The following is a 24,608-nucleotide window of genomic DNA, read 5'->3' on the forward strand; positions in this document are numbered from 1 at the left end:
ATATATTTGCAAAAAATTCTGCACTTCTGTTTTTTTTCAGTCGAGAAGGGGTGCAGGGTATACATTAATGAGAAAAAATGAACTCTTGAATTTACAAAATGGCAGCAGTGAAAAATTGAAAGGGGTCTGAATACTTTCCGTACCCACTGTAATTCTTCATATTTGTGTATTTTGCCCCACGAGGACCGGGTAACTGATGAGAGCTTTTTCCAATGTACTAATGAACCTTGTACCAATAACATTTGTTTGCACACTTAGCAGGGACTTGCCTTTCCATTTAGCAAGTTTACAATGACATCACCCATTTGCACATACCTTTTTAACATTTTTTTGGCACACCTTTGTGTTAAAATCATGCATTATCTCAATAGCAACTATTTCCAAATCTTACATCCCATGTACATTGGGGCAAGTCTGCAGAACATGGCTTCTACATAGCGTTATATAAGAGATTATAGAGATTTCAGAATCGGACCTGCTATGTATAAACATATCTTTACATTTTATTTTCAGGTGTCACTTTACAAAGTATATACTGTACCATAAAACAAGAAGAAAAAAAAAAAAAAAGAATCAAATTAGTGTTTTACAAACCTGACAACACGGAGATGCTGCCAATATATCATAAGTATACATTGTTCCCAGCTGATGCCAGCTCCCATCCCATCGAGACTTGCATTTAATGCAGATGATTTTATGAACACCTTCTAAGCAGTCCACACAGACAGCATATAAGTGCATAAGTCTTCCTGTGATTAAAAACACAGCGACAATCAGTACAAGAGACAGAACAAAGTCAGATTACAAAATGAGCAAATGAGTAAAGTCAACATTAAAAATAGGATGTATGGCTCCACCTTGTGGACACCCACCATATATGTCAATTCTGACCACTTCGTAGCCCGTTTTTCATGTGAATGTCCTATCCCCTTTTTTCATGGATAGAACACATGCCCATTAAATTGCTATTCACATGTTCATGTTTTGTTTTTTTTCGGACTGTCGTAGCACCATAGGTCACTCGCATAACCCCTTAATGACCAGAGCTATTTTTGGTTTTGCATCTTCATTTTTTGGCCCCCTTCTTCCCAGAGCCATAACGTTTTTATTTTTTGGCCAAAATGGCCATGTGAGGGCTTATTATTTGCGTGCCGAGCTGAGGTTTTTAATGATACCATTTTGGTGCAGATACGGTCTTTTGATCGCCCGTTATTGTATTTTAATGCAATGTTTTGGAGACCCAAAAAAAAAAATGTAATTCTGGTGTTTTGACTTTTTTTCGTTACGTCGTTTAGCGATCAGGTTAATCTTTTTTTTTTTTATATTGATCTGATGATTCTGAACACGGCGATACCAAATATGTTTATGCTTGATTTTTTTTATTTTACTTTGAATGGAGTGAAAGGGGGATGATTTGAACTTTTATATATACTGCTCAAAAAAATAAAGGGAACACTTAAACACAATATACTAGGATGTGTTCCCTTTATTTTTTTGAGCAGTGGTTTTGTTTTTGTTTTTTTACTTTTGGCATGCTTCAATAGTCTTCATGGGAGACTAGAAGCTGCAATAACCCAATCAGCTCTGCTACATACAGACGATGATCAGATCACCTGTATGTAGATGGATTGCTGACTTGCTAAGAGAGCCGACCACTGGGTGGTGCTCACAGCAAGCCGGCACTAACAACTATAGAGGTCTGCAGAAGACCTCTGGTTGTCATGCCGACCCATGGGTAACCAGTGATCACGTGACTGGGGTCACTGATGGGCGGGTTTCCGGTGCGATTGCCGGAATCACATGTTAAATGCCGCTATCAGAGATTAACAGCAGTATTTAACGGGTTAATAGCCGCGGGTGGATCGCGATTCCACCCGTGGCCATTCCAGGCACATGTCAGCTGTTTTGAACAGCTGACATGTGCAGGGAAAAATGTGTGCTCACCGCCGGAGGGAGCCCGACATCGGCATAAATTTTTTGCCAGCGTTTTGTATATTAATGACTGTGTGTTGAGTTATTTATATGTTGGTTCTCTCTTTCATGACATTTTGTGTGACCAACAGTTGGTTACTTATGACTTATGGTGTATATCTATATTTATGGACCTAATTACCATAAGCATATGTTTATATATAACTCTCTAATTAGTGAGATGTTTTCAACCCTCTAAAATTTATTATATACATATGTATGTATATATTTATTTTTTATTCCCCCCCCCCAAGGTGTTATTGCATATAGTTTTATTTTTAATTCTTTTTAATCTGTGTGTTCATTTTGGATGATCAATAAAGATATAATATATTTTTGTATTTTTTTGGCTGTTTTATAAGCTACGACAGGGTGACCGGAGCTTTTTTTTTTTTTTTTCATGCACTATTGCTATTTAGTGATAACTTCACATGATCACTGTAGCCAATAAGTGACCTCAGAGGCGATGCTAGTATTTACAGCACCTGATCGATGAGGTCAGTGATTAGCTGCAGCGCTCATGTGGATGTACGACAAATCACTGGTTTAGAAAACAAAACAAAGACAAAACAAAGAGTGGCGGGGGCTACAGGAGCATCTGATCTAGAGCCATAGGGAATTTCACAGGTGGCCAATGTTCATTCTTTATGGCAGCTATGTTTTATTTTTTTGTATAAATTGTTTAAATTTTATAGATCTTAATAAAAATGTGTTATTAATATTTTCAGCTGATTCGCACGTTTTCAATCTCGCGTCGGTCTCTTTAACCATTCCATTTTCACCTGGGATTCTGTGGCTTAGTGATCTATGTCTACAAAAGGCCTAAGAAGATTTAGGAGCTTTAGCCTGATTCACTTGCTCTATAATCAGCTGTACAGTAATTTCATGGTTACTTACCATTGAAACTGGGTAACCGCTGCCCCTTACAAAGACCATTTGCTCTTTATGCAGCCATGTGACAGATACCATTAGACCATCTTATGTATTGCTCAGACACTAAATTGTCCAAAACGCACCATGGTAAAGCAACTTCACAAACCATCCAGCCTAAAATCTTCACTTATAAAATGTCTGAAGCCAGTAATAAGCACATGAAATATCCAGCATCAGGGCTTCAAGAGTGGCATGTTAATCTCTTGTAATACGGAGCTAATCTGAAGGATCAAAATCAGTTACTTGTCTCTTCCGTCATTTTTTTTTAGGTCAAGTTAAATTATTTTAGACATCATTATGGGGTATAATTACATTAACCCCTTTACCCCCAAGAGTGGTTTGCATGTTAATGACCAGGACAATTTTTACAATTCTGACCACTGTCCCTTTATGAGGTCATAACTCTGGAACGCTTCCATGGATCCTGGTGATTCTGACATTGTTTTCTAGTGACATATTGTACTTCATGACAGTGGTAACATTTCTTTGATATGACTTGCGTTTATTTGTGAAAAAAACGGAAATTTGGGGAAAGGTTTGAAAATTTCGCAATTTCCCAACTTCAAATTTTCATGCCCTTAAATCACAGAGATACGGCACACAGAAAACTTAATAAGTAACATTTCCCACATGTTTACTTTACATCAGCACAATTTTGGAACCCCAATTTTTTGTTTGTTACAAAGTTATAAGGGTTAAAAGTTGACCAGCGATTTCTCATTTCTACAACACCATTTTTTTTTAGGGACCACATCACATTTGAAGCCACTTTGAGGGGTCTATATGATAGAAAATACCCAAAAGTGACACCATTCTAAAAACTGCACCCCTTAAGGTGCTCAAAACCACAGTCAAGAAGTTCATTAACCCTTCAGGTGCTTAACAGGAATTTTTGGAATGTTTTAAAAAAAAAATGAACATTTAACTTTTTTTCACAAAAAACTTACTTCAGATCCAATTTGTTTTATTTTACCAAGGGTAACAGGAGAAATTGGACCCCAAAACTTGTTGTACAATTTGTCCCGAGTACGCTGATCAATATTGGCTGGAATTGAGATCGGACACCATGTCGCGTTTGGAGAGCCCCTGATGTGCCTAAACAGTGGAAACCCCCCACAAGTGACACCACTTTGGAAACTAGACCCCCCCAAGGAGCCTATCTAGATGTGTGGTGAGCACTTTGAACCCCCAAGAGCTTCACAGAAGTTTTTAACATAGAGCTGTGAAAATAAAAAACAAAAATCACTTTTTCCACAAAAATGATCTTTTCGACCCAATTTTTTATTTTCCCAAGGGTAACAGGAGAATTTGGACCCCAAAAGTTGTTGTGCAATTTGTCCTGAGTACGCTGATGTCCCATATAGAATCATAGAATCGTAGAGTTGGAAGGGACCTCCTGGGCCATCTGGTCCAACCCCCTGCTCAAAGCAGGATTCGCTAAATCATCCCAGTCAGATGTCTGTCCAGCCTCTGTTTGAAGACTTCCATTGAAGGAGAACTCACCACTTCTCGTGGCAGCCTGTTCCACTCATTGATCACTCTAACAGTCAAAAAGTTTTTTCTAATATCTAATCTGTGTCTCCTCCCATTCAGTTTCATCCCATTGCTTCTAGTCTTTCCTTGTGCAAATGAGAATAAAGTTGATCCTTCTACAATGTGACAGCCCTTTAGATATTTGTAGACAGCTATTAAGTCTCCTCTCAGTCTTCTCTTTTGCAAACTAAACATTCCCAAATCCTGCAACCTTTCCTCATAAGACAGGGTTTGCAGACCAGTCACCATTCTGGTCGCTCTTTTCTGAACTTGCTCCAGTTTGTTGATGTCTTTTTTAAAATGTGGTGCCCAAAACTGGACACAATATTCCAGATGAGGTCTGACCAAAGAGGAGTAGAGGGAAATAATGACTTCACGTGATCTAGACTGTATGCTTCTGTTAATACATCCTAGAATTGCATTTGCCTTTTTTGCTGCTGCATCACACTGTTGACTCATATTCAGTCTGTGATCTATTAGTATACCCAAGTATTTTTCACATGTGCTGTCACTTAGCCCTATTCCTCCCATTCTATATATGCTTTTTTCATTTTTATTGCCCAGATGTAGTACTTTGCATTTCTCCCTGTTAAAAACCATTCTGTTAGTTGCTGCCCACTTCTCCAGTTTATTTAAATCTTTTTGAATCCTCTCTCTCTCTTCTCTAGTATTAGCTATCCCTCCGAGCTTTGTGTCATCAGCAAATTTAATCAGTTTACCCTCAATTCCTTCATCTAAATCGTTGATAAAGATGTTGAACAATACAGGGCCCAGGACAGAGCCCTGTGGTACCCCACTTGAGACATTCTTCCAACTGGATGTGCAGCCATTTACGACCACTCTTTGGGTCCGATCACTAAGCCAGTTATGAATCCACCTAACAGTTGCCTTGTCCATTCCATACTTAGTCATTTTTTCAATAAGGATTGTATGAGAGACTTTGTCAAATGCTTTGCTGAAGTCAAGATATACTATATCTACAGCATTTCCTTGATCCACCCAATCAGTGATACCGTCATAGAAGGAATTTAAGTTAGTCTGACATGACTTATTAGTTACAAACCCATGCTGACTCTGTTTAATCACTTCATTCTTATCCAGGTATTGACATACATGTTGTTTAATAATTTGTTCAAAGATCTTTCCTGGTATAGAAGTCAGACTCACCGGCCTATAGTTGCCTGGGTCCACCTTCTTCCCCTTTTTGAAGATAGGAACAACATTTGCTCTTCTCCAGTCTTCTGGCACTTCTCCTGTTCTCCAAGAATTTTCAAAGATTATGGAGAGGGGTTCAAAAATTTCTTCTGCTATCTCCTTCAGTACTCTGGGGTGTAATTCATCTGGACCTGGAGACTTGAATTCATTTAGGTTAGCTAAGTGTTTCCTCACTATCTTTCTGTTTATAGATATCCTGGATTCTTCTATTCCCTTAATAGGACAGTGAATAACAGTTGATGTTACATTTCCTTTCTGAGAGAAAACAGATGCAAAATAGGAATTTAAAAGTTCAGCCTTCTCAACATCCTGTCTTACCATTTCATCATTTTCATCCTGTAAAAATCCTATAGCATCTTTGACTTTTCTTTTACTTTTGACATATCCCCAAAATCCTTTATTATTGCTTTTGACATCTCTTGCAAGCCTCAATTCATTTTCAGCTTTAGATAATATGATTTGTGCCCTGCAGGTTCTGCAGACAGCATTATATTCTTCTTTAGATATGCCTCCCTCTTTCCATTTTATAAACATTTTTTTCTTCCTTTTTAGCATGTGCTTAAGTTCTGTGTTCATCCATCCTGGTTTCCTTAAATGCTTCCTATTCTTCCCTCTTTTCGGAATTGTTAACAACTGTGCTTTGAGAATTTCATTTTTCAAGATTTCCCATCCTTCCTGGACATTTTTGTCTTTAAGGATATCCAGCCATTGGATCCCTCCAATTCTCTTTCTGAATCCCTTAAAATCTGCCTTTCTGAAATCTATCCTTGACGTCTGAGTCTTCACAGGTCTTCCGCCTCTAGTTATCCAAAATTCTAAAATAGCATGGTCGCTACCTCCTAGGGTCCCAGCCACTTTTACCTCCTCAACCATTTCCTCCCTGTTTATAAGGATTAGATCCAAGGTAGCAGTTCCCCTTGTTTTCTCCCTTACCTTTTGGAAGATAAAGTTGTCAGCAAGAGAGGATAAGAATTTCCTTGACCTGTTATTTTTGCCTGAGAGAGATTCCCAACAAATGTCTGGATAGTTGAAATCTCCCATGACAACTATGTCATATTTTTTGGAGAACTTGGCCATTTGATGCATAAAGAGTTCATCCATATCTTCAGCTTGCACAGGCGGCCTGTAGTAAATGCCTACAATGGTGTCCTTTCCATTGTTCTGTCCTTGTATTCTTACCCAAACAGTTTCCACAGAACTCCCAGTCTCTGAAGTTTCAATCTCTGTGCAGATATACGCGTTTCTAACATACAATGCGACACCCCCTCCTCGTTTATCAAGTCTGTTTCTTGCAAATAAGTTGTATCCTTCTAGTCTAGTATTCCAATCATGTGTATTGTTCCACCAAGTTTCAGTGATTCCAATGACATATTTCTTTTCCTGTGTTAGTAGTTCCAATTTTCCTTGTTTGTTGCCCATGCTTTGTGCATTAGTATAGAAACATTTTAGTTTGTGATTGGTTTCTCTTTCTCCAATATTTTTATTAATTAGATTCTTTCGTCTTTGTTCTTCCTTTCCACTTCTAATAGCAGAGTTCTCAATAGCATTTGTCAGGTGTATGGCTTTTTCTGGTCTTTTGCTTCCCTTCCCATGTTGTTCTAGTTTAAAGCTCTCCTTACAAGTGTAGCAAGGCGACTTCCAAATGCATGCTTTCCAGTCTTCGTAAGGTGCACCCCATCTCTAGCAAGTAGTCCATCGTATAAGTAGTTCACTCCGTGATCCAGAAATCCAAATCGTTGCTGACGGCACCATCGACGTAGCCAGTTGTTCACCTGTATAATCTTATTCCACCTCCTTGTTCCATGGCCATCCACTGGGAGGATGGAAGAGAAGACCACCTGCGCTCCCAGTTCTTTCACTTTCTTGTGGGGGGGAACCACTGTTTGGGCGCATGGCAGAGCTCTAAAGTTTCAACGCAGATTTGGCTGGAATTGAGATGAGACGCAATGTTGCATTTGGAGAGTCCCTGATGTGCCTAAACTGTGGAAACCGCCTAACCCTAATCCCAACCCTAACCATAACTCTAATACCAACCCTAACCCTATCCCTAATGGGAAAATTGAAATAAATACTTTTTTTATTTTATTATTTTCCCCCGAAATAAGGGGGTGATAAAGGGGGGTTTGATTTACTATTTATAGCGGGTTTTTATGTTTGGCAGCTGTCACACACTAAAAGACGCTTTTTATTTTGAGAGCTGTAATTTTTCCATATTTTAACCCACTGAGTCACTTGAGGTCTTGTTTTTTGCGGCACGAGTTGACGTTTTTATTGGTACCAATTTTGGGAACATGACATTTTTTGATCGCTTTTTATTCCGATTTTTGGGAGACAATGAGCAAAAAACAGCAATTCATGAATTTCTTTTGGGGGGCCATTTACACCATTCCGCGTGTGGTAAAATTGATAAGGCAGTTTTATTCTTCGGGTCAGTATGATTACAGCGATACCTCATTTATATTTTTTTTATGTTTTGAGCTTTTATATAATAAAAACTATTTTATAGAAAAAAATAATTGTTTTTGCATTACTTTATTCTGACAGCTATAACTTTTTTATCTTGTTGCTGATGATGCTGTATGGCAGCTCGTTTTTTGCGGGACAAGTTGACGTTTTCAGCGGTACCATGTTTATTATATCCGTCTTTTTGATCAGGTGTTATTCCATTTTTTGTTCGGCGGTATGATGATAAAGCATTGTTTTTTTGCCTTGTTTTTTTCTTTTATGGGGTTCACTAAAGGGGTTAACTAGTGGGACAGTTTTATAGGTCGGGTCGGTACGGACACGGCAATACCAAATATGTGTACTTTTATTGTTTAGATTTTATTTCCATTCAAATATTTATTTAGTGATCAAATGAACAAATTTTTTTTTTATATTTTTACAATTATTTAAAAAAAATAATTTCATTAATAATTTTACACCTTGTCCCACTATGGGACACTCATTTTCTGCAGGCTGATTGCTTCTATAGCATGCAGATCTGCATGCTATAGAAGCTGTCAGCGCTGTAGGTTCTATTACACTGACCTGAGAGATAGTGATGGGGCAGTCCGGATCTTTTTGGTGATCTGGCTCTCATGGCTCCGCTCACCAAAAAGAGCCGGCTCTTTTTGGATCCTAAATGGATCCCTATTACTTACATGTGCAGGCGGCCCACTTTCTATGAACCAATTAGTTTGCTGAGTGGACGGAGTTTTGTCCGGGTGGGCGGAGTTACGCCTGCCGTACATAGGGATTTTAGGCCCAGTGAGAGCCATTCGGGGATTTTAGTGGCTCTCACTGGGGTGCCGACTCCCATACTTCACAGCAGGGAGCCGGCTCTTTGTGTCAGATCGCTCGCAACCGACACATCACTACTGAGAGACTTCCTGGTCATTACTGCGCATGACAGGAAGTCTCTCAGGTCTGGAGACCCGGATGTCGTCATGACAACATCGGGTCTCCATGGCTGCAATCGGGACCCCGCGTCATGCCACTGGGTCTCCGATCCAAAGGCAGAAGGGCTGTCTTGTTTGATCGCAGTGTTTCGGGGGTTAAAGTGTGACCACTCCTGGCACTTAGAGCCGGGTGTCAGCTGCGAGAATCAGCTGACACCCGGCCGTGATCAGCCACGCTCCTCCCGTCCATGGGAATTAAGTCCCAGGGCCCATGGATGGGATACTACGTCTAATGGCAGAAATGGGTTAAATGATATGATACTTTTCTGTTCTGTTTCTTAAATCCCATTAAGATTGTTTTAATCACATGCATTTTAATGTACTAGTTTGACCAAAATCAGGGTTAGGCCATGTTCACATGTTCAGTATTTGGTCAGTTTTTTACCTCAGTATCTGTAAGCCAAAACCAGGAGTGGTGATAATACAGAAGTGGTGACGGGTTTCTATTCTACTTTTCCTCTGACTGTTCCACTCCTGGTTTTGGCTTACAGATACTGAGGTAAAATACTGACCAAATACTGAATGTGTGAACAAGGCCTTATATGGAAGATATCAGAAATGTATCTGCTGTTGATAAATGAGAGGTAAAAATAAATCAAGCATTTGGCTGTGAATGTGTGCTGCACATATGCATTAGAAGGCTACATTCCAATGAAGAGTTTTTGGCGAGTTTATTCCACTGCGTATTTTCGCTGCATCAGAAACGCAGTGTCTTACAGTTCCAGCAAAGTGGATGGGACTTCTAGAAATCTCCTGCCCACGGTGCTTCTTACTCCTCATAATCTGACCTGCGGTGTGAGTTACCAATTAGCAAGATGTCAATCTCTCTTGCAATTGTAAATACGCTGAGTTTTCTGTGCAGATTTTCCCCACAGACTTGCATCAGATGTGGAAAATCCGCAGGTAAATAACACACATGAAATTTCAGTCAATTCCACTGCAGAAACACAACAAAAGGCATGTAATCTGCACATGACTGTCAATAAAGTTTTGTGACAGCTAAATAATGAGAGGCACAAAAAACAAAGACGCTCTATTGAAAACACAACACATCGTCAAGAGATAAAAACCGCGGCATCCAAAATGCAATAAAAACACGTAACTAATTAGCATAATAGGTGCAGAGAATCTTCAGCATCAAAAACTCACCAAATACTCATCCTGGGAACATGGACTAAGGCTTACATTCACACAATGAGTTTTAGGCTACTTGCGCTTTTTTTTTTTTTTACATACGCCTTTTTGACGCTGCATTTTTTGTCACTTGTTGGTGCGTTATGTCTAAAATAAAGATACTTTGTTTTCGATACTTCTTGGTATTTGGCTTTGACAAAACTTTATTGAGCTATGTAGTTGCTGGATACATGTGGTTTTGATTCCCTTTCCTTTGTAGAAATGCACTAAAAACGCGTGTGCGTTGTTTACCTGCGGATTTTCCGCATCTAATGCAAGTGTATGAGGAAATCTGCACAGAAAACGCAGCCTACCCGCAAGAGAAAGTAACATGTTGTGGATTTGAAACTCGCACAGCAGGTCAGATTACGTTGTGTAAAAATAAGCCCAGTGGGCAGGAGATTTCTAGAAATCCCATCCACTTTGCTGGAACTGTATTAACAACTCACCAAAAACTCACTGTGAGCACACAGCCGAAGGGTACATTCACAAAAATGGTTTTTTTTTTAGCTCCCAGACCAGAGTTAACCTATGTGCTAGCTCACATGGCCATCAAAGAACACATGAAAAAACGGTGGCATGCGCTGGTCCGATTCATAGAACAGATTAGTGCATGTAAACAATAGGAAGCTCCTGCACCCGTCTATCATGCGGACTAGCAACCGGAGCCAGTCACATCCTTAACCCCTTCACCTCCAAGCAATTTTCCATTTTTCGTTTTTGTTTTTGCCTCCCCCTTCTTCTAAGAGCCATAATTTTTTTTTTATTTTGCTATCATGGCTTGTTTTTGCAGTAGGAGTTGTATTTTTGAATGCCACCATTGATTTTACCATATAAGAGTACTGGAAAACTCTTATATGAAATTGCAAAAAAAAAAAAAAAAAAAAATTGCAATTCTACAATTGTTTTTTTTATTTACCATGTTCACTAAATGCTAAAACTGACCTGTCATTATGATTCTCCAGGTCAGTAAGAGTATGCAAATTCAAAACATGTACTAGTTATCTGTTTATTTAAGTGGTGAAGAAAAAAAAAAAAAAAAATTTGTAAGAAAAAATAAATTTGCTTATTTCACCATTTTCCGAGACTTGTAGCGTCTCCATTTTTTGGGATCTGGGGACGAATGGCGGCTTATTTTTTTTTCATGCGCAGAGCCAAAGTTTTTATTGATACCATTTTGGGGTAGATACGTTGTTTTGATCTCCTGTTATTGCATTTTACTGCAATGTTATGGTGGCCAAAAAAAAACATAACTGAAGTTTCAAATCTTTTCCTCATTACGCCACATACTGATCAGATTGATTTACTTTATACTTTGATAGAGCAGACATTTGTGAATGCAGTGAAACTAAATATGTGTTTGTTTGTTTTTTATTTTGAATGGGGCAAAAGGGAGGTGATTTGCACTTTTTTTTTTTTTTACTTGCTGCAATAGTCTCTTTAGGAGCCTTGAAGCTATGATCATCTGATCGTTTGTGCTACACATAGCAGTGCATCAGCCCTGCTATGTGTAGCATAAATCATGGTCACGGGCCAGTGTTCATAGGAGACTACAATGACAGGCGTGGGGGTATTTCAGCAGACACAAAACAGAAAAAAATCCAGCTCAACGAACTTGTGAACAAAATTCTTTCTTTATTCACTGAAAGTGCTCAGCAGAGAATAAAAAGAGAATCAGTTAAGTTACATGGTACGCGATAAACGCGTTTCAGGTGATTGCACACCCTTATCGTTGCGTTTCAGGCAGGGCCGGACTGGCCAATTGGCATTTCTGGCAAATGCCAGAAGGGCCTGTCTGGTCGTGGGCTGTCTTGTCTGCTACGCTGTTAAAAGAATCAGCGTTCTCAAGACACCCATACTGTTAAGAGTTGTGATGGAGCACAAAGTCGCAAACGCCATCACGTACCCCAGCAGGCCATGGGTATCATTAGAATTATTGGTCTTGTACCAAATCTAGCTTTAATAATAATAATCTTTACTTTTATATAGCGCTAACATATTCCACAGCGCTTTACAGTTTGCACACATTTTCACCACTGTCCCCGATGGGGCTCACAATCTAAATTCCCTATCAGTATGTCTTTGGAGCTTTCCTTCATCCAGGGTAATATTAGTAATATATCCCCATCTGGTGCTTAGGGATGGGGACAGCATGGGCCTGTGTGATTTCAAATGCCAGGGCTGAATTTCGGCCCCAGTCCATACCTGGTTTCAGGTGACTGTGCATCCTTAGTCATGAATAAGGGTACGAAGTTGCCTGAAACGCGTTGATATTGCATACCATATAACTTACATAGCCGATTTTGTTTTGTCCTCTACTAAGCACTTTCAGTGAATAAAGAAGTTTCTTCACAAGTTCGTTGAGCTCGATTTTCTCGTGATTGCTCCACACCTTGAGGCAGTGCTTCCTGTGCTCCGAACACCTAAGAATGTCTATTAGGGTAAACTGGAACCATTTTTGTCTTCTGCAGACCGCATGCGGTCATGGGTGGGTCTTGTGACCCGGTTACGGCCAGCGCATGTTAAATGCTGCTGTCAGAGATTGAATTAACATTTGAACCCAACAGCTGCTGGTGGATCACAGATCTGTCCACGGCTGTTGAGGACACATGACAGCTGATCAGATGTCACGTGCAGGGAAAGATGCGTGCTCAGCACCAACACCTGCATCAAAGGCAGGGACACAACCGATGTAGGTTTATTCTACAAGTGGTATCGGGCTCTGTTTCACTACGGCCATGTGAACTTAGGTAAAGGGTGAATTCACACGTTGCAGATTTTAATGCAAACATTTCTGCAACTAAAAATTGGTTCTAATCAGCTAAGTGGGAAAAACGTTCCACAAGAAAATCTGAAGCTCTGCAGCTGAAAAAACACAGCAGCGTTTGCAGTAAAAAGCTTTATTTTTCAACTCCAACTCGAGGTTTTTCAGGCTTTTATATTGAAGGCCTATCCTCTAGGTATGACTATCCTCTCTCATTGATTTATCTGGGACTGAGCTGTAGGGTGGGTACGTGAGGGCTCCCCTTCAATGAGTTGATGAGTTGGATTGTCAAGTCATTAAAAATGGTAATGTGTACATTTGGCAATCACACTTTAACTAGTGAGTGCAAGAAACTGGAAACACGTCTAAATGTGTGCAATCCTGCTTGAACTTACATGTACTGTACATCTTGCCCTTGAAAAGGTACTAAGTACAAGTGCATATCATAGTACAAATATGGTGTAAAAACTAAAAGACATGTCATTTTTAAGTGGGAGAATTTCACGGGAAAATCCACTCCTTTTGAACCACTGCAGAGGAGCGTATGAGAAATCATTTAAGTTTCATCCAGAAAACTCAGACGATATATTTTTTTTTCATCCGTGTGCTGCGTGTCCATTTTCATACATTTATACTAAAAAATGTACATGAGCAGCAAATCCAGTTTCCGAGGATTATAATAAACACACATCCATAAAAAAATTAATCGGATGCACTCGGATGTTCCGTATATCATCCCTTTTTTTATATTTTTATGCCCCCGTAGACTTGAATGTGTGAATCGGGCCGAATGACAAGCCCTATTAATTAGCATGGGTCAGTGTGCTGTCCGATTATTATGGTCTGCATGAGCCCTAATATTTTAGGCAGAATTGTATAACTGGGGATGTGAGAACACAGTCACCGTTTACAATCGTAGCATACTGTATGCTATAACATAAGTAAAACACCTGGCCAGCAATTATAAAAAAGTAATTCACCAGAAAACATTTTATAACATTGTATAATTTACCTTGAAGATGACAAGGAACGTCGTAGTCAATCTCATCATGCCTTGAGGGGCTGAGAAATAATGTTCCATCCACTAATGGGAACTGCTCAAACACAGGGAGCACCCGATGGCATAATGCACAGTTGACTACGTTTCGATGACTAGCACTGAGGGCTGATAGGATAAATTTCCGGAGATCCTCCCCCTGTCCAACCTGCGCGTCATCTTCCATACGTACATGAAACGTATTCAGTTTATGCCGTGGTATATGAGCTAATAATTCGGAAAGGTCAAGTCTCCGGAGGAATTGTACTGGTGCATCTAATCGCCCAGATCTGTGAGCCTGCAACCCAGAAATACTGTAATCAAAGTGAGTATTCCTGAGCATGCCACCGGTGGCAATATTTTTCTTGTGAGGCTCCAAATGAATAGCGTTCTTTAAAAATTCACCTAAGTATCTAGAACTGCGGGGGACATTAAAGTGAGAAGGGGAAAGGATAGGATAGCCAGCAGGCGGAGACTGACCGGGAGAAATACATGGAGACCGTAGCCCATGTGAACCGCCACTGCATTTTTCTTGGGAGTTCTGTCTGTCCACAGAATGTCTGCGTGGGAGTTCAAAGTTCATCCCTTTTTGAGGTTTTGATGACCCCCGACATTTCTTTACATCATCGGAGGACTCAGACATGGATCTACCAGTGGTCTTTTCTGGGCCAGATTTCTTCTTTTTTTCATCATGCATTCGCTTTACTTGATACCAGTCCGTATCTTTCTTCAGGTGGCCCTGACCACAGCGACAAGAGCAGAACCGAAAAGCCAGATCATATCCCTTTTTAGTCCACATGTTCTGGCGACACTGTTTCTCATTCCAGCTCCGTGCTCTGCCAATGCAGTTGAACTGGACAAGAATACTACTTTCCCATTCATAAAAGCACTGTAGATGCATCCATGTACTAAAAGGGCAGTGCTCATTATTACAAATGACTTTCTGGTAGTCGTCTTTTTCCAAGTCGACAGATCTACCTAGACTACAAATGAGTGGAGTGGCACAAACTGTTTCTGTGAAAAAAGAAAAAAAAACGATAAAGACGTTAAAAAGTTATCAAGAAAATGCATCATTACTCTTCATACTATTGTTCTATAGTATCTTTACAGAAAAAAAAAACAATGATTTTTGTAGCCAAGTAAGCTCCACCACATGATTTAGCAGAAATGGAATTTCCAGATAGCAAGTTTCATTTAACCCCTTAATGACCAGATGTATTTTCAATTTTTGCTCCCCTTCTTCCCACGGCCATAACTTTTTTTATTTTTCGGTCAATATGGCCACGTGAGGGCTTGTTTTTTGCAGGACAACTTATACTTTTGAACGGCACCATTAGTTTTTTACATATCGTGTACTGGAAAACAGGAAAAAAATTCCAAGTGCAGTGAAATTGCAAAAAAAAGTGCAATCCCACAGGTCTTTTGTGGTTTTTTTTTTTTACCATGTTCACTAAATGCTAAAACTGACCTGCCATTATGATTCCCCAGGTCAATACAAGTTCATAGACACCAAAGATGTCTAGGTTCTTTTTTATTTAAGTGATGAAAAAAATTCCATAGTTTGTTAAAAAAATAAAAACTGCGCCATTTTCCGATAACCATAGCATCTCTATTTTTGGTGATCTCAGGTTGGGTGGGGGCTTATTTTTTGCGTGCCGAGCTGATGTTTTCAATGATACCATTTTGGTGCCGAGATCTTCTTTTGATCGCCCGTTATTGCATTTTAATGCAATGTTGCGGCGACCGAAAAAGCAATTCAGGCGTTTTGACTTTTTTTTCTCGTTACGCCATTTAACGATTGGGTTAATTCTTTTTTATATTGATAGATCTGGCGATTCTGAACGTGGCAATAACAAATATGCGCATATTTGATTTTTTTTTATTGCTTTATTTAGAATGGGGCAAAAGGGAGGACATTTGAACTTTTATATTTTTTATTTTTAATATTTTTAAACATTTTTTATGTACTTTTAGCATTCTTCAATAGTATCTATAGGAGACTAAAAGCTGCAGTTGTCTGATCGCCTCTACTACACACAGGCGATGAGCTGATCACAGAAATGCTCACTTGCTATGAGCGCCGTCCACCGGGCAGCGCTCATAATAATCCAGCAATGACAACCATAGAGGTCTGCTGGAGACCTCTGGTTGTCACGCCGACCCGCGATCATGTGACGGGGTCACCGATGGGCGGGTTTAGTGACGCGCTTCCGGTAAGCGCAAGTTAAATGCCGCTGTCAGAGATGGACGGTGGCATTTATCTAGCTGACAGCCGCAGGAGGTTCGCGATTCCACCTGTGGCTGTTGCGGGTACATGTCAGGTGCATAGATGATCTGACATATACCCGGAAAGGTGAAGGGGGGAGTCCAACATCGGCGTACTATTACGCCCGATGTCAGAAAGGGGTTAAGAGTCATTTTTCTACCTGGTGCTGCTTGCAAACAGCCTGTTCCAAGCATAGTTGGGAAGCCACTAGCTGTGTGTTACAATGCTGTTTTTCATAAGTATGCTTGTTGTATTAGATAGATAATCGTCAACTAGCATTATTAACTCAGCTATACAGTTATATATTCTGAAATACTGCTGTTATTACATCTTATCGTTTCACCTTTATTCAATAAAAAGGTTACAACTTCATTGCCTTTCTTGAGACAGGAGGGTCTAGCTACCTGTAAGAGGACAGTATGATAATATTAAAGAATAAAAATACAAATTTGCAATATTGCAATTTGCACACTGGGAATTATTTATTTTTTTAGATTCATACGTCCTGCCCTTTCAAGAATGGTTTACAACAAGGCTTCATATTATTACAGGTACCATCTCAATGACAAGTGTTTCTGGTAGTTTAAGGGCATGAACCTGTGAGCATTGACTCCTGTGAAGTGAACTGCAGATTACCTGTACTACATATTGTCATACAGAATGACAGGGTGGACAGCAGTATGACTAGTCTCTTAGCTTAACTAACCTAGTACCACCAGTATTAGATCAGAAAGAATGGGTAGACAGCAGTGTGACTTATCTCTTAGCTCAACTACCCTGGTACCACCAGTGTTAGATCACAAAGACGGGGAGGACAGCAGTGTGAGCAGCCTCTTCTTTCTCAGCATCCCTGGTGGGTCCAGTATTAGGTCAGATAGACTTCTTCCCAACCGCTAACAGTGACTGGCAAGCCTCGGTGTATATGAGCACATAGGCAGAGGCTTGCCAGTTACTGTCAGCAAGTGGGGAGAAGCCAACTGGGACCCTCCTGTATGACTAGTCAATAGCAGCCTGCTTGGTCCCCGGTGGCTACAAAAAGAAAAACACATATGGCTGTGATTACACAGCTAGTGGCTGATACATGTTGCCTACAGGTTGGGCAGCATGTATCAGCTGACTCATTCCCTTTAATTTACTCTCTGTATTTTTATAAACACAGAGCAATTACTGAAAAAAATACAGATAGTAGAAAATCCATATTAGGGGTCCATATTTCTGTACACACTAACAATATTCAATTCAATTTTGGGAAGGAGGCCTAACCTTCACAAAGAGAGTAGATTCATGGCTGCACGTATCGGATCTGAAAAGCTTCAGTGTATTCTTATGCTCATTATGTACATTCTATTATTGTTTTTTCTATTAGACAAGTCTCAGTATATGCAATAAAAAATACACTGTATCCAATAAAAGCTGCATTTACTGACAAAGCGCGGAGAAGAATGTGGCCCATATTCATCCTATCGTTTCCATGGTAATCATAGAGGGTACTGTCTCAAACAACAACAAAAATAGCATCCCCCCATCTTTTGTAACATGAGGTTGTCGAATAAACTAGATGACAGATTTATTTGAGAAGTGTTGTGATTTATATGCAGTAGTAGATATACACTGGTAGTTTTGCATGCGTTCACATACAAAATAAAATATATATTATATATATATATCCGGCAGCATTTGGGTTTAAGTCACGAGGACAGCGCCGGCACAAGTCCATTCACCACATTGAGCATAGCATAGAGAACAGCTGTAACCGCACCCCTGGCCCTGACAGACACTGGCTCTGCATTGAGGCCGGCTGTCAGTCAGGGCCGGGGGCGTGGTTATAGAAGCCGCTCTCTATACTCATATCAGTGACTGAACCTGCACCGGTGCTGCCCCCATGACTGAAATCCAACACAGACGGGGGGGAATAAAGAAAATTTTCTCCCCGCACCATTCGACTAACTGCGGGTGACAGGCAGATTAGTACTGCTATTAATATGCAGATTTAACCCATTTCTGCAGGTTAATAACATTTTTTCTAGTCACAGGTTTCCTTTAAGTGCCTCTTTTACAGCAGTCCAGTAAGCCGTATGTAGGTCCCACATGTCATTTGCATAGCCCCAAAAATACCTTTTATTATCCCCCATACGGTGCAGTCCAGTCCGACGGGCGTCACTGATCTTGCTTCGGAGCCTTCTCTCGTCACAATCACCATCCTCTCGCTTGCGTCATGTGACGGAGGCATCCTACGTCATCCATACAGTGTCCTCCATAGCACTCCTGTAAAGGCGTAATACGATCTTCCTTGCTGAGGGCAGAGCAAAGTACTGTAATGCACATGAGCCAGCTTTACTTCCAGGTCACCGGCGCTCTGCGGCCTCTCCTCGTGCATATGCATTATAGTACTTTGCTCTGCGCTCAGTTGCGCAGAGCGGTATACGCCTACGGAGCAGCACACTTGGGGGACACAATGTGGATGATGTAGAACGCGTCATCCACGTGAATCCAGCAGGAGGACAGCAATTGCGCGGAGAGAGGAGGTGCAGAATCAAGACCAGGAACGCTCATGGGACAGGAGTGGGCCCTTCAGTTTGGATAATTTTATTTTTTGGCTATGCAGTGGGGGGGGGGATTATACACAGTCTTTTACACTGCTATAAGAGAGGTATTAAGGGTGGTGGCCATAGTTTATATTGGGAAAACCTGGCGACAGGTTCCCTTTAAATGGCGAAATGTTCGGGCCACAGTTATCCTCCACCTATCCACAATAGTCTGGCCATCAGTGATCAAACATGTATTACCTAACCTGTGGATAGACATTGATGTGACAGCCGTTTAGTTGCACTCTTCAGGTCAATAATCTTTCTTATTATTCACAGTACAGAAGTATAAATTACAGCTATCAAATGCATCATAAGTGACAAGAAAATTATAGCAGTGGCTAGCATATTTCACCAGACATAAGGCTTTATTATTTCACTGTAAGAATAATTGTTATAGGGTTTAAAAAAAAAAACAACTTGAAATGCCGGCATATTGTGTACTTTTAACAATGCAGAAAGAGGTCAGCTTGGCACAACTGGTAATCCCAGCTAAGCCTCCTCAAACATTCTCGTCATACAGGCAAAACCATAAATGCGATGCTCCCATTTCCATCACTACATTACACTGTGCTGGGAAATGTGCAGATAGGAATAATACATATAAAGCAGTGCCCTAAAGACGCCTTTTATTACAAATGTTACATTTGAGAAGGATAAATTGAAATCAGGCTTGTGTAAGGTTCTAGTTTCTGGGCCTTTATACTGCTACTCTATTGATGGCAGCCTATATTATGATATCAATGGGCACGGGCCTTTGTGCCAACGATTTGCTGAGTATTGCTATTATATTTTGTAATGACCTGCTGCATTTTATAAAGGAAGGAATTCTAAAAAAATATATCAAAGGGTGTAAAGTATAATACTATATTTATTCCATATTATGAGATAAGAATTAGTTTGTCCTGTTACAGCCTTCATGCTTCCTATTTTGACTTCATAAATATTCCAGAAGCATGACAGACGATGTTGTGCCAAATGGTCGAGTGTCTTATTTTACAAGTGTTCTTTAAGAATCAGACTGGAGGACTGATCATAGCAAACTAGTTATGCATGGGTGTGTAGGTCTTCTGGCTTGGTGTGGGGATTTCTAAGACCACAGGCAGATCTAATTTGTATAAATTATATCACGGCAACTAATAATGTCACTACATGATATTAGACTAGTGATGAGTAAAGATGGAGAGATCCCTGGATGTTCGGGCCCGGCCGTTCGGGACCCCTTGAGTATGGGGCCAGATCATCCAGTGTTTGCCACACTGTCATTTTCATGACAGTGTGGCAAACACTGCCTCTGATCAGCGGTAAAATCATTACCACCGGTCAGAGGGTCGCGGTTCCCACGCTGTCAAACGACAGAGTGAGCCCGCAGCTGTGATCGGAGGTAAAAAGTTCACCTCCGGTCACTTGCGTTGGCTGAAGGGACTTCTCCTCCTATAAGCCTGTACTTACTGCCGCTAATTACAGCGAGAGCATGTGGCAGCTGATGGGAGTATTCATAGTCCGGTGCTCTAAATAAAGAATTTAAAAAAAAAAATGCGAGTTTCCCTTTATTTTTAATAACCAGCCAGGCAAAACTGACAGATGCTGGCTGCAAACCTCAGCTCTCAGCATTAGCAAGGCTGGTTATCAAGAATAGAGGGGTCCCCAAGCAGTTTTTTAAGATTATTTAAATAAATAATTAAAAAAAAACACCTCTCTCTCAAAGAGTAAAGTACTACAGTGCGCAGGCGCTGGGAAAGGTCGGAGAGGCCCAGCGCCTGTGCACTGCAGTACTTTGCTCTGCTCTCAACAGAGGCGCGATACCAGGGAGCGATGAAGCAACAGGAGGGCGGCATCGCAAGAAGATGGGAGGTGCCGGACCCAGACCTGCGACACCCATCGGACCGCAGCAGACCCCCCCCCGGCAGAGTATAATAAAACATTTTTCTTAACTTTCAAGTCGGATCGGGGCTTCTCTACAGCATTATATAATGCTGTAGATAAGCCCTGAAAGGCAGTGGCCGTATCTCATATCGTCCAAAACTGCTGCCAGGTTCCCTTTAAAGGGAATCTGTCACCCCATTTTTGGCCTATAAGATGCAGCCACAGCCATCAGGGGCTTATTTACAGCATTCTGTAGATAAGCCCCCGATGTAGCCTGAAAGAGAAGAAAAACTAGTTCGATTATACTCACCCGGGGATCCGGTCCGATGGGTGTCGCGGTCCGGTCTGGCGCCTCCCATCTTCATACGATGACGTCCTCCTTCTTACTTCTGCCGTGGCTCCTGCGCAGGCATACTTTCTCTGCCCTGTTGAGGGCAGAGTAAAGTACTGCAGAGCCCAGGTGCCGAACCTCTCTGACCTTTCCCAGCGCCTGCGCACTGCAGTACTTTACACTGCCCTCAACAGGGCAGATAAAGAACGCCTGCGCAGGAGCCACGGCAAAAGTAAGGAGGAGGACGTCATCTCTAGAAGAAGGGAGGCGCCAGACCGCACCACAACACCCACCGCACCTGCCCCCGCCCCCCGGTGAGTATAATCTAACTTGTTTTTCTTCTCTTTCAGGTTACATTTGGGGCTTATCTACAGCATTATAGAATGCTGTACCAATGCTGTACAGAATGCTGTAGATAAGCCCCTGATGGCGGTGGCCACAGCTTAGGCTAGTTTCACACTAGCGTTTTGGAGCGCAGCGACGGCCTGAGCACGGCCGCCGCTAATCCCCGCCCCCCCGCCGCGCCCTCACCGGTAGCTCCGCCCACCGGCGCATGACGCTGCATGAGCCCCCTATCTTTATCACAGGGGGCGCAGGCCGTGCGCAGTATGCGTTTGGCGGCGCATGCGCCTTTTTGACGGTGCGCCGACGCAACCAAACTGCGCAGGTCGGCGCACCGTCAAAAGGACGCATGCGCCGCCAAACGCATACTGCGCACGGCCTGCGCCCCCTGTGATAAAGATAGGGGACGCAGGGCGCATGCAGCGTCATGCGCCGGTGGGCGGAGCTACAGGCGGGGGCGCGGCGGGGGTGGGGCTTAGTGGCGGCCGTGCGCAGGCCGTCGCTGCGCTCCAAAACGCTAGTGTGAAACTAGCCTTAAATCACCAAAGAGCACGTTTCAGTTTTTTGACAGTTTGCCTCATTAAAAGGGAACCAAGTTCAGAATACTCCTTTAAACTCTGCTTATAAGATCAACATTTCCTAAAGTAGAACCACTACGTAAGAGGTAGCAACCATCTGGTTACTGAAGAGTAACACTAAATAGAGGTCAACAATAACAACCATTTTCCACCAACGATCATCTTACTACAGCTGTTGTTGAGCTGCCATTAGGTAGTGTACTTCTATTTTTCTCCTTCAAAATATACCAACAAAAGAAAACTTTAATTTTAAAGAAAATTACATTTTGAGATGAGACATAGGCAACATATTATCCAGAACACTGAGTCGGGGAAGGTTTATTACCATAAAAGTCATGGTCTTAGCCAATTCACTGATTATCTAAAAAGACGGCCATTGTATGCCAACGGAACTATAGATATTCGAAAAAATAGACAAACATTTTTTGGAGTTTCCATATGAGGGTGCCATACACACTTGACCCAAAACACTCACCCATAGACATCAATGGTGGGCTTGGGGAAGAAGCCTCTGTTAAGAACCCTGTGGCAATGACTTATATACCAGGACAACAGAAAGATTGATTTTTTTTTACTGTCTAATCAAAAAAACAATTTTCTCTAAGTAGTTCAACTTTGCCATAATATTATACCATGTAAAGACCCCCATACATATTAGACTGATATTGGCCAAACCCACAAATATCAACAGATACGGCCAACAGTCTAATGCGTATGTGAGCCACGGACAATTTATAAATTGGGGGGAAATATTGATACTGCATATCTGAAATCAGACTGCCGATTATATTGTCTCCTGGAGATTAGCAGCCAACAGAGATCTTTGGCTAGGGCTCTTTCATAGAGAACACAGGAGCATTCGGCCAATCGAGCGCTCTTATAAGGGAGACTTGACCAAGATGGCTTTTGGCCTAACCGTTGCTTGGCTGACAGCCATATAGTGTGTACAGCAGGCTTTAGAATGCTTGGCATAGGGTTCTGTAGTGATGCAAGTTCTGTCTAGTAGAACCATGCGAGGTCTGGAAGTTCTAGACATTTAATGGCCCAAGTCAACCCTTGCTATTGAGCAGTCAGCTGCTCAGACTTTGGGTTCCAGTCTTATAGCACAATAAATCTGATCCCAAGTCTTTAAATTACAGATTTCAGTAATTTTCTTTCAGGATTTTCCTATATTTTGATACATGTATTTTTCTCACTTTTAGTCTTTCAGTTTCTGATTCTGGAGAGTCCCCGAAAATTACGTGCCACCATGCCACGCAATACTGAAAGTGAGTTTGTAGCTTACCATACCGCATAAACCATATTCTCACATTTTTTTTATATATGTGGCTTTCACTTTGCCACTCTTAGCTGCAAATGTTCACAGAACAAGTAGAAAATAGTTGAACCAAGTTTTTATCTCATCTGAGTGTGCATACTTATGCATTGGTTTATGCGTTTAACAATTACCATGAATGTATCGGTAAATCACTTTGTAGAGCTTTGCTTTCACTTTGAGCCTCCCTTTGATGATCAGTATCAAAAATGCCTAAGGCTTTATTCTGATGTCAGCATTTTGCTTCAATGTCTGTGAGCTACAACAAGGAGTGAAACCTACAAAAGGGAAAAGCTGTATTTGTACGGACCACATGGCTGATCACAATGACTGCACAGTTTTGAAGATGAAGCAGCTGTTTTCCTACAAAATTAAGTGATCGTGCAGAAGAGCAGCAAAACCATCCCAACCAAAGCATGGCCACTACGTATAATAATAATAATACATTTTATTTTTATAGCGCCGACATATTCCGCAGCACTTTACATTTCAGAGGGGATTTGTACAGACAATAGACATTACAGCATAACAATAATCACATACAGTAGATTATAACAAATATCAAGAGGAGTGAGGGCCCTGCTCGCAAGCTTACAGTCTATGAGGAAAGAGGGAGACACGAAAGGTGGGTGGTAACGGTTGCCCTGATTGTATGGACCAGCCATAATGTTAGGTGTGTAACAGTACGGACACAGAGGGCTAATGGATGCATAAAGCATGTGGGAACATGATGCTGGGAACCTGGTTATGGTAAAACTTTTGGCTCTGCCACACAGGGATAGGTTAGGTTAATGTGTTGAGGCGATAGGCCAGTCTGAATAAATGCGTTTTCAGGACACGCTTAAAATTGTGGGGATTGGGGACTAATCGTATTGACCTGGGAAGTGCATTCCAAAGAATTGGCGCGGCACGTGTAAAGTCTTGGAGACCGGAGTGGGAGGTTCTGACTATTGAGGATACTAACCTCAGGTCATCAGCAGAACGGAGGGCGCGGGTAGGGTGGTATACTGAAACAAGGGAGGAGATGTAGGGTGGTGCTGAGCCATGGAGGGCTTTGTGAGTGAGGGTAATAAGTTTATACTGAATTCTGGAGTGGATGGGTAGCCAGTGTAATGACTGGCCCAAGGTAGAGGCATCGGTGTAACGATTGGTGAGGAATATGATCCTGGCTGCAGCATTCAAGACAGATTGGAGAGGGGAGAGTTTGGTAAGAGGGAGACCGATTAGAAGAGAGTTACAATAGTCGTTACATACGTATGT

At 41.3% G+C, this 24,608-nt stretch overlaps 1 protein-coding gene across 3 annotated transcripts in view; it reads right to left on the reverse strand.

Moving 5' to 3' along the window:
- Positions 1 to 24,608, reverse strand: part of HECA (hdc homolog, cell cycle regulator) — a 116,759-nt gene that overhangs the window by 49,315 nt on the left and 42,836 nt on the right. For all 3 annotated transcript variants that reach the window (XM_073575701.1, XM_073575700.1, XM_073575699.1), the window contains exons 2-3: positions 14,042 to 15,079; positions 595 to 749 (exon numbers count right to left, since the gene is read on the reverse strand). In XM_073575701.1, the coding sequence (XP_073431802.1) occupies positions 595 to 749; positions 14,042 to 15,079 (1,193 nt within the window). The remainder of the gene's footprint in view (positions 1 to 594; positions 750 to 14,041; positions 15,080 to 24,608) is intronic.

This window comes from Dendrobates tinctorius, unplaced genomic scaffold (genome assembly GCF_039654945.1).
Source record: "Dendrobates tinctorius isolate UK_male_01 unplaced genomic scaffold, ASM3965494v1 ptg000046l, whole genome shotgun sequence".
NCBI lineage: Eukaryota > Metazoa > Chordata > Amphibia > Anura > Dendrobatidae > Dendrobates > Dendrobates tinctorius.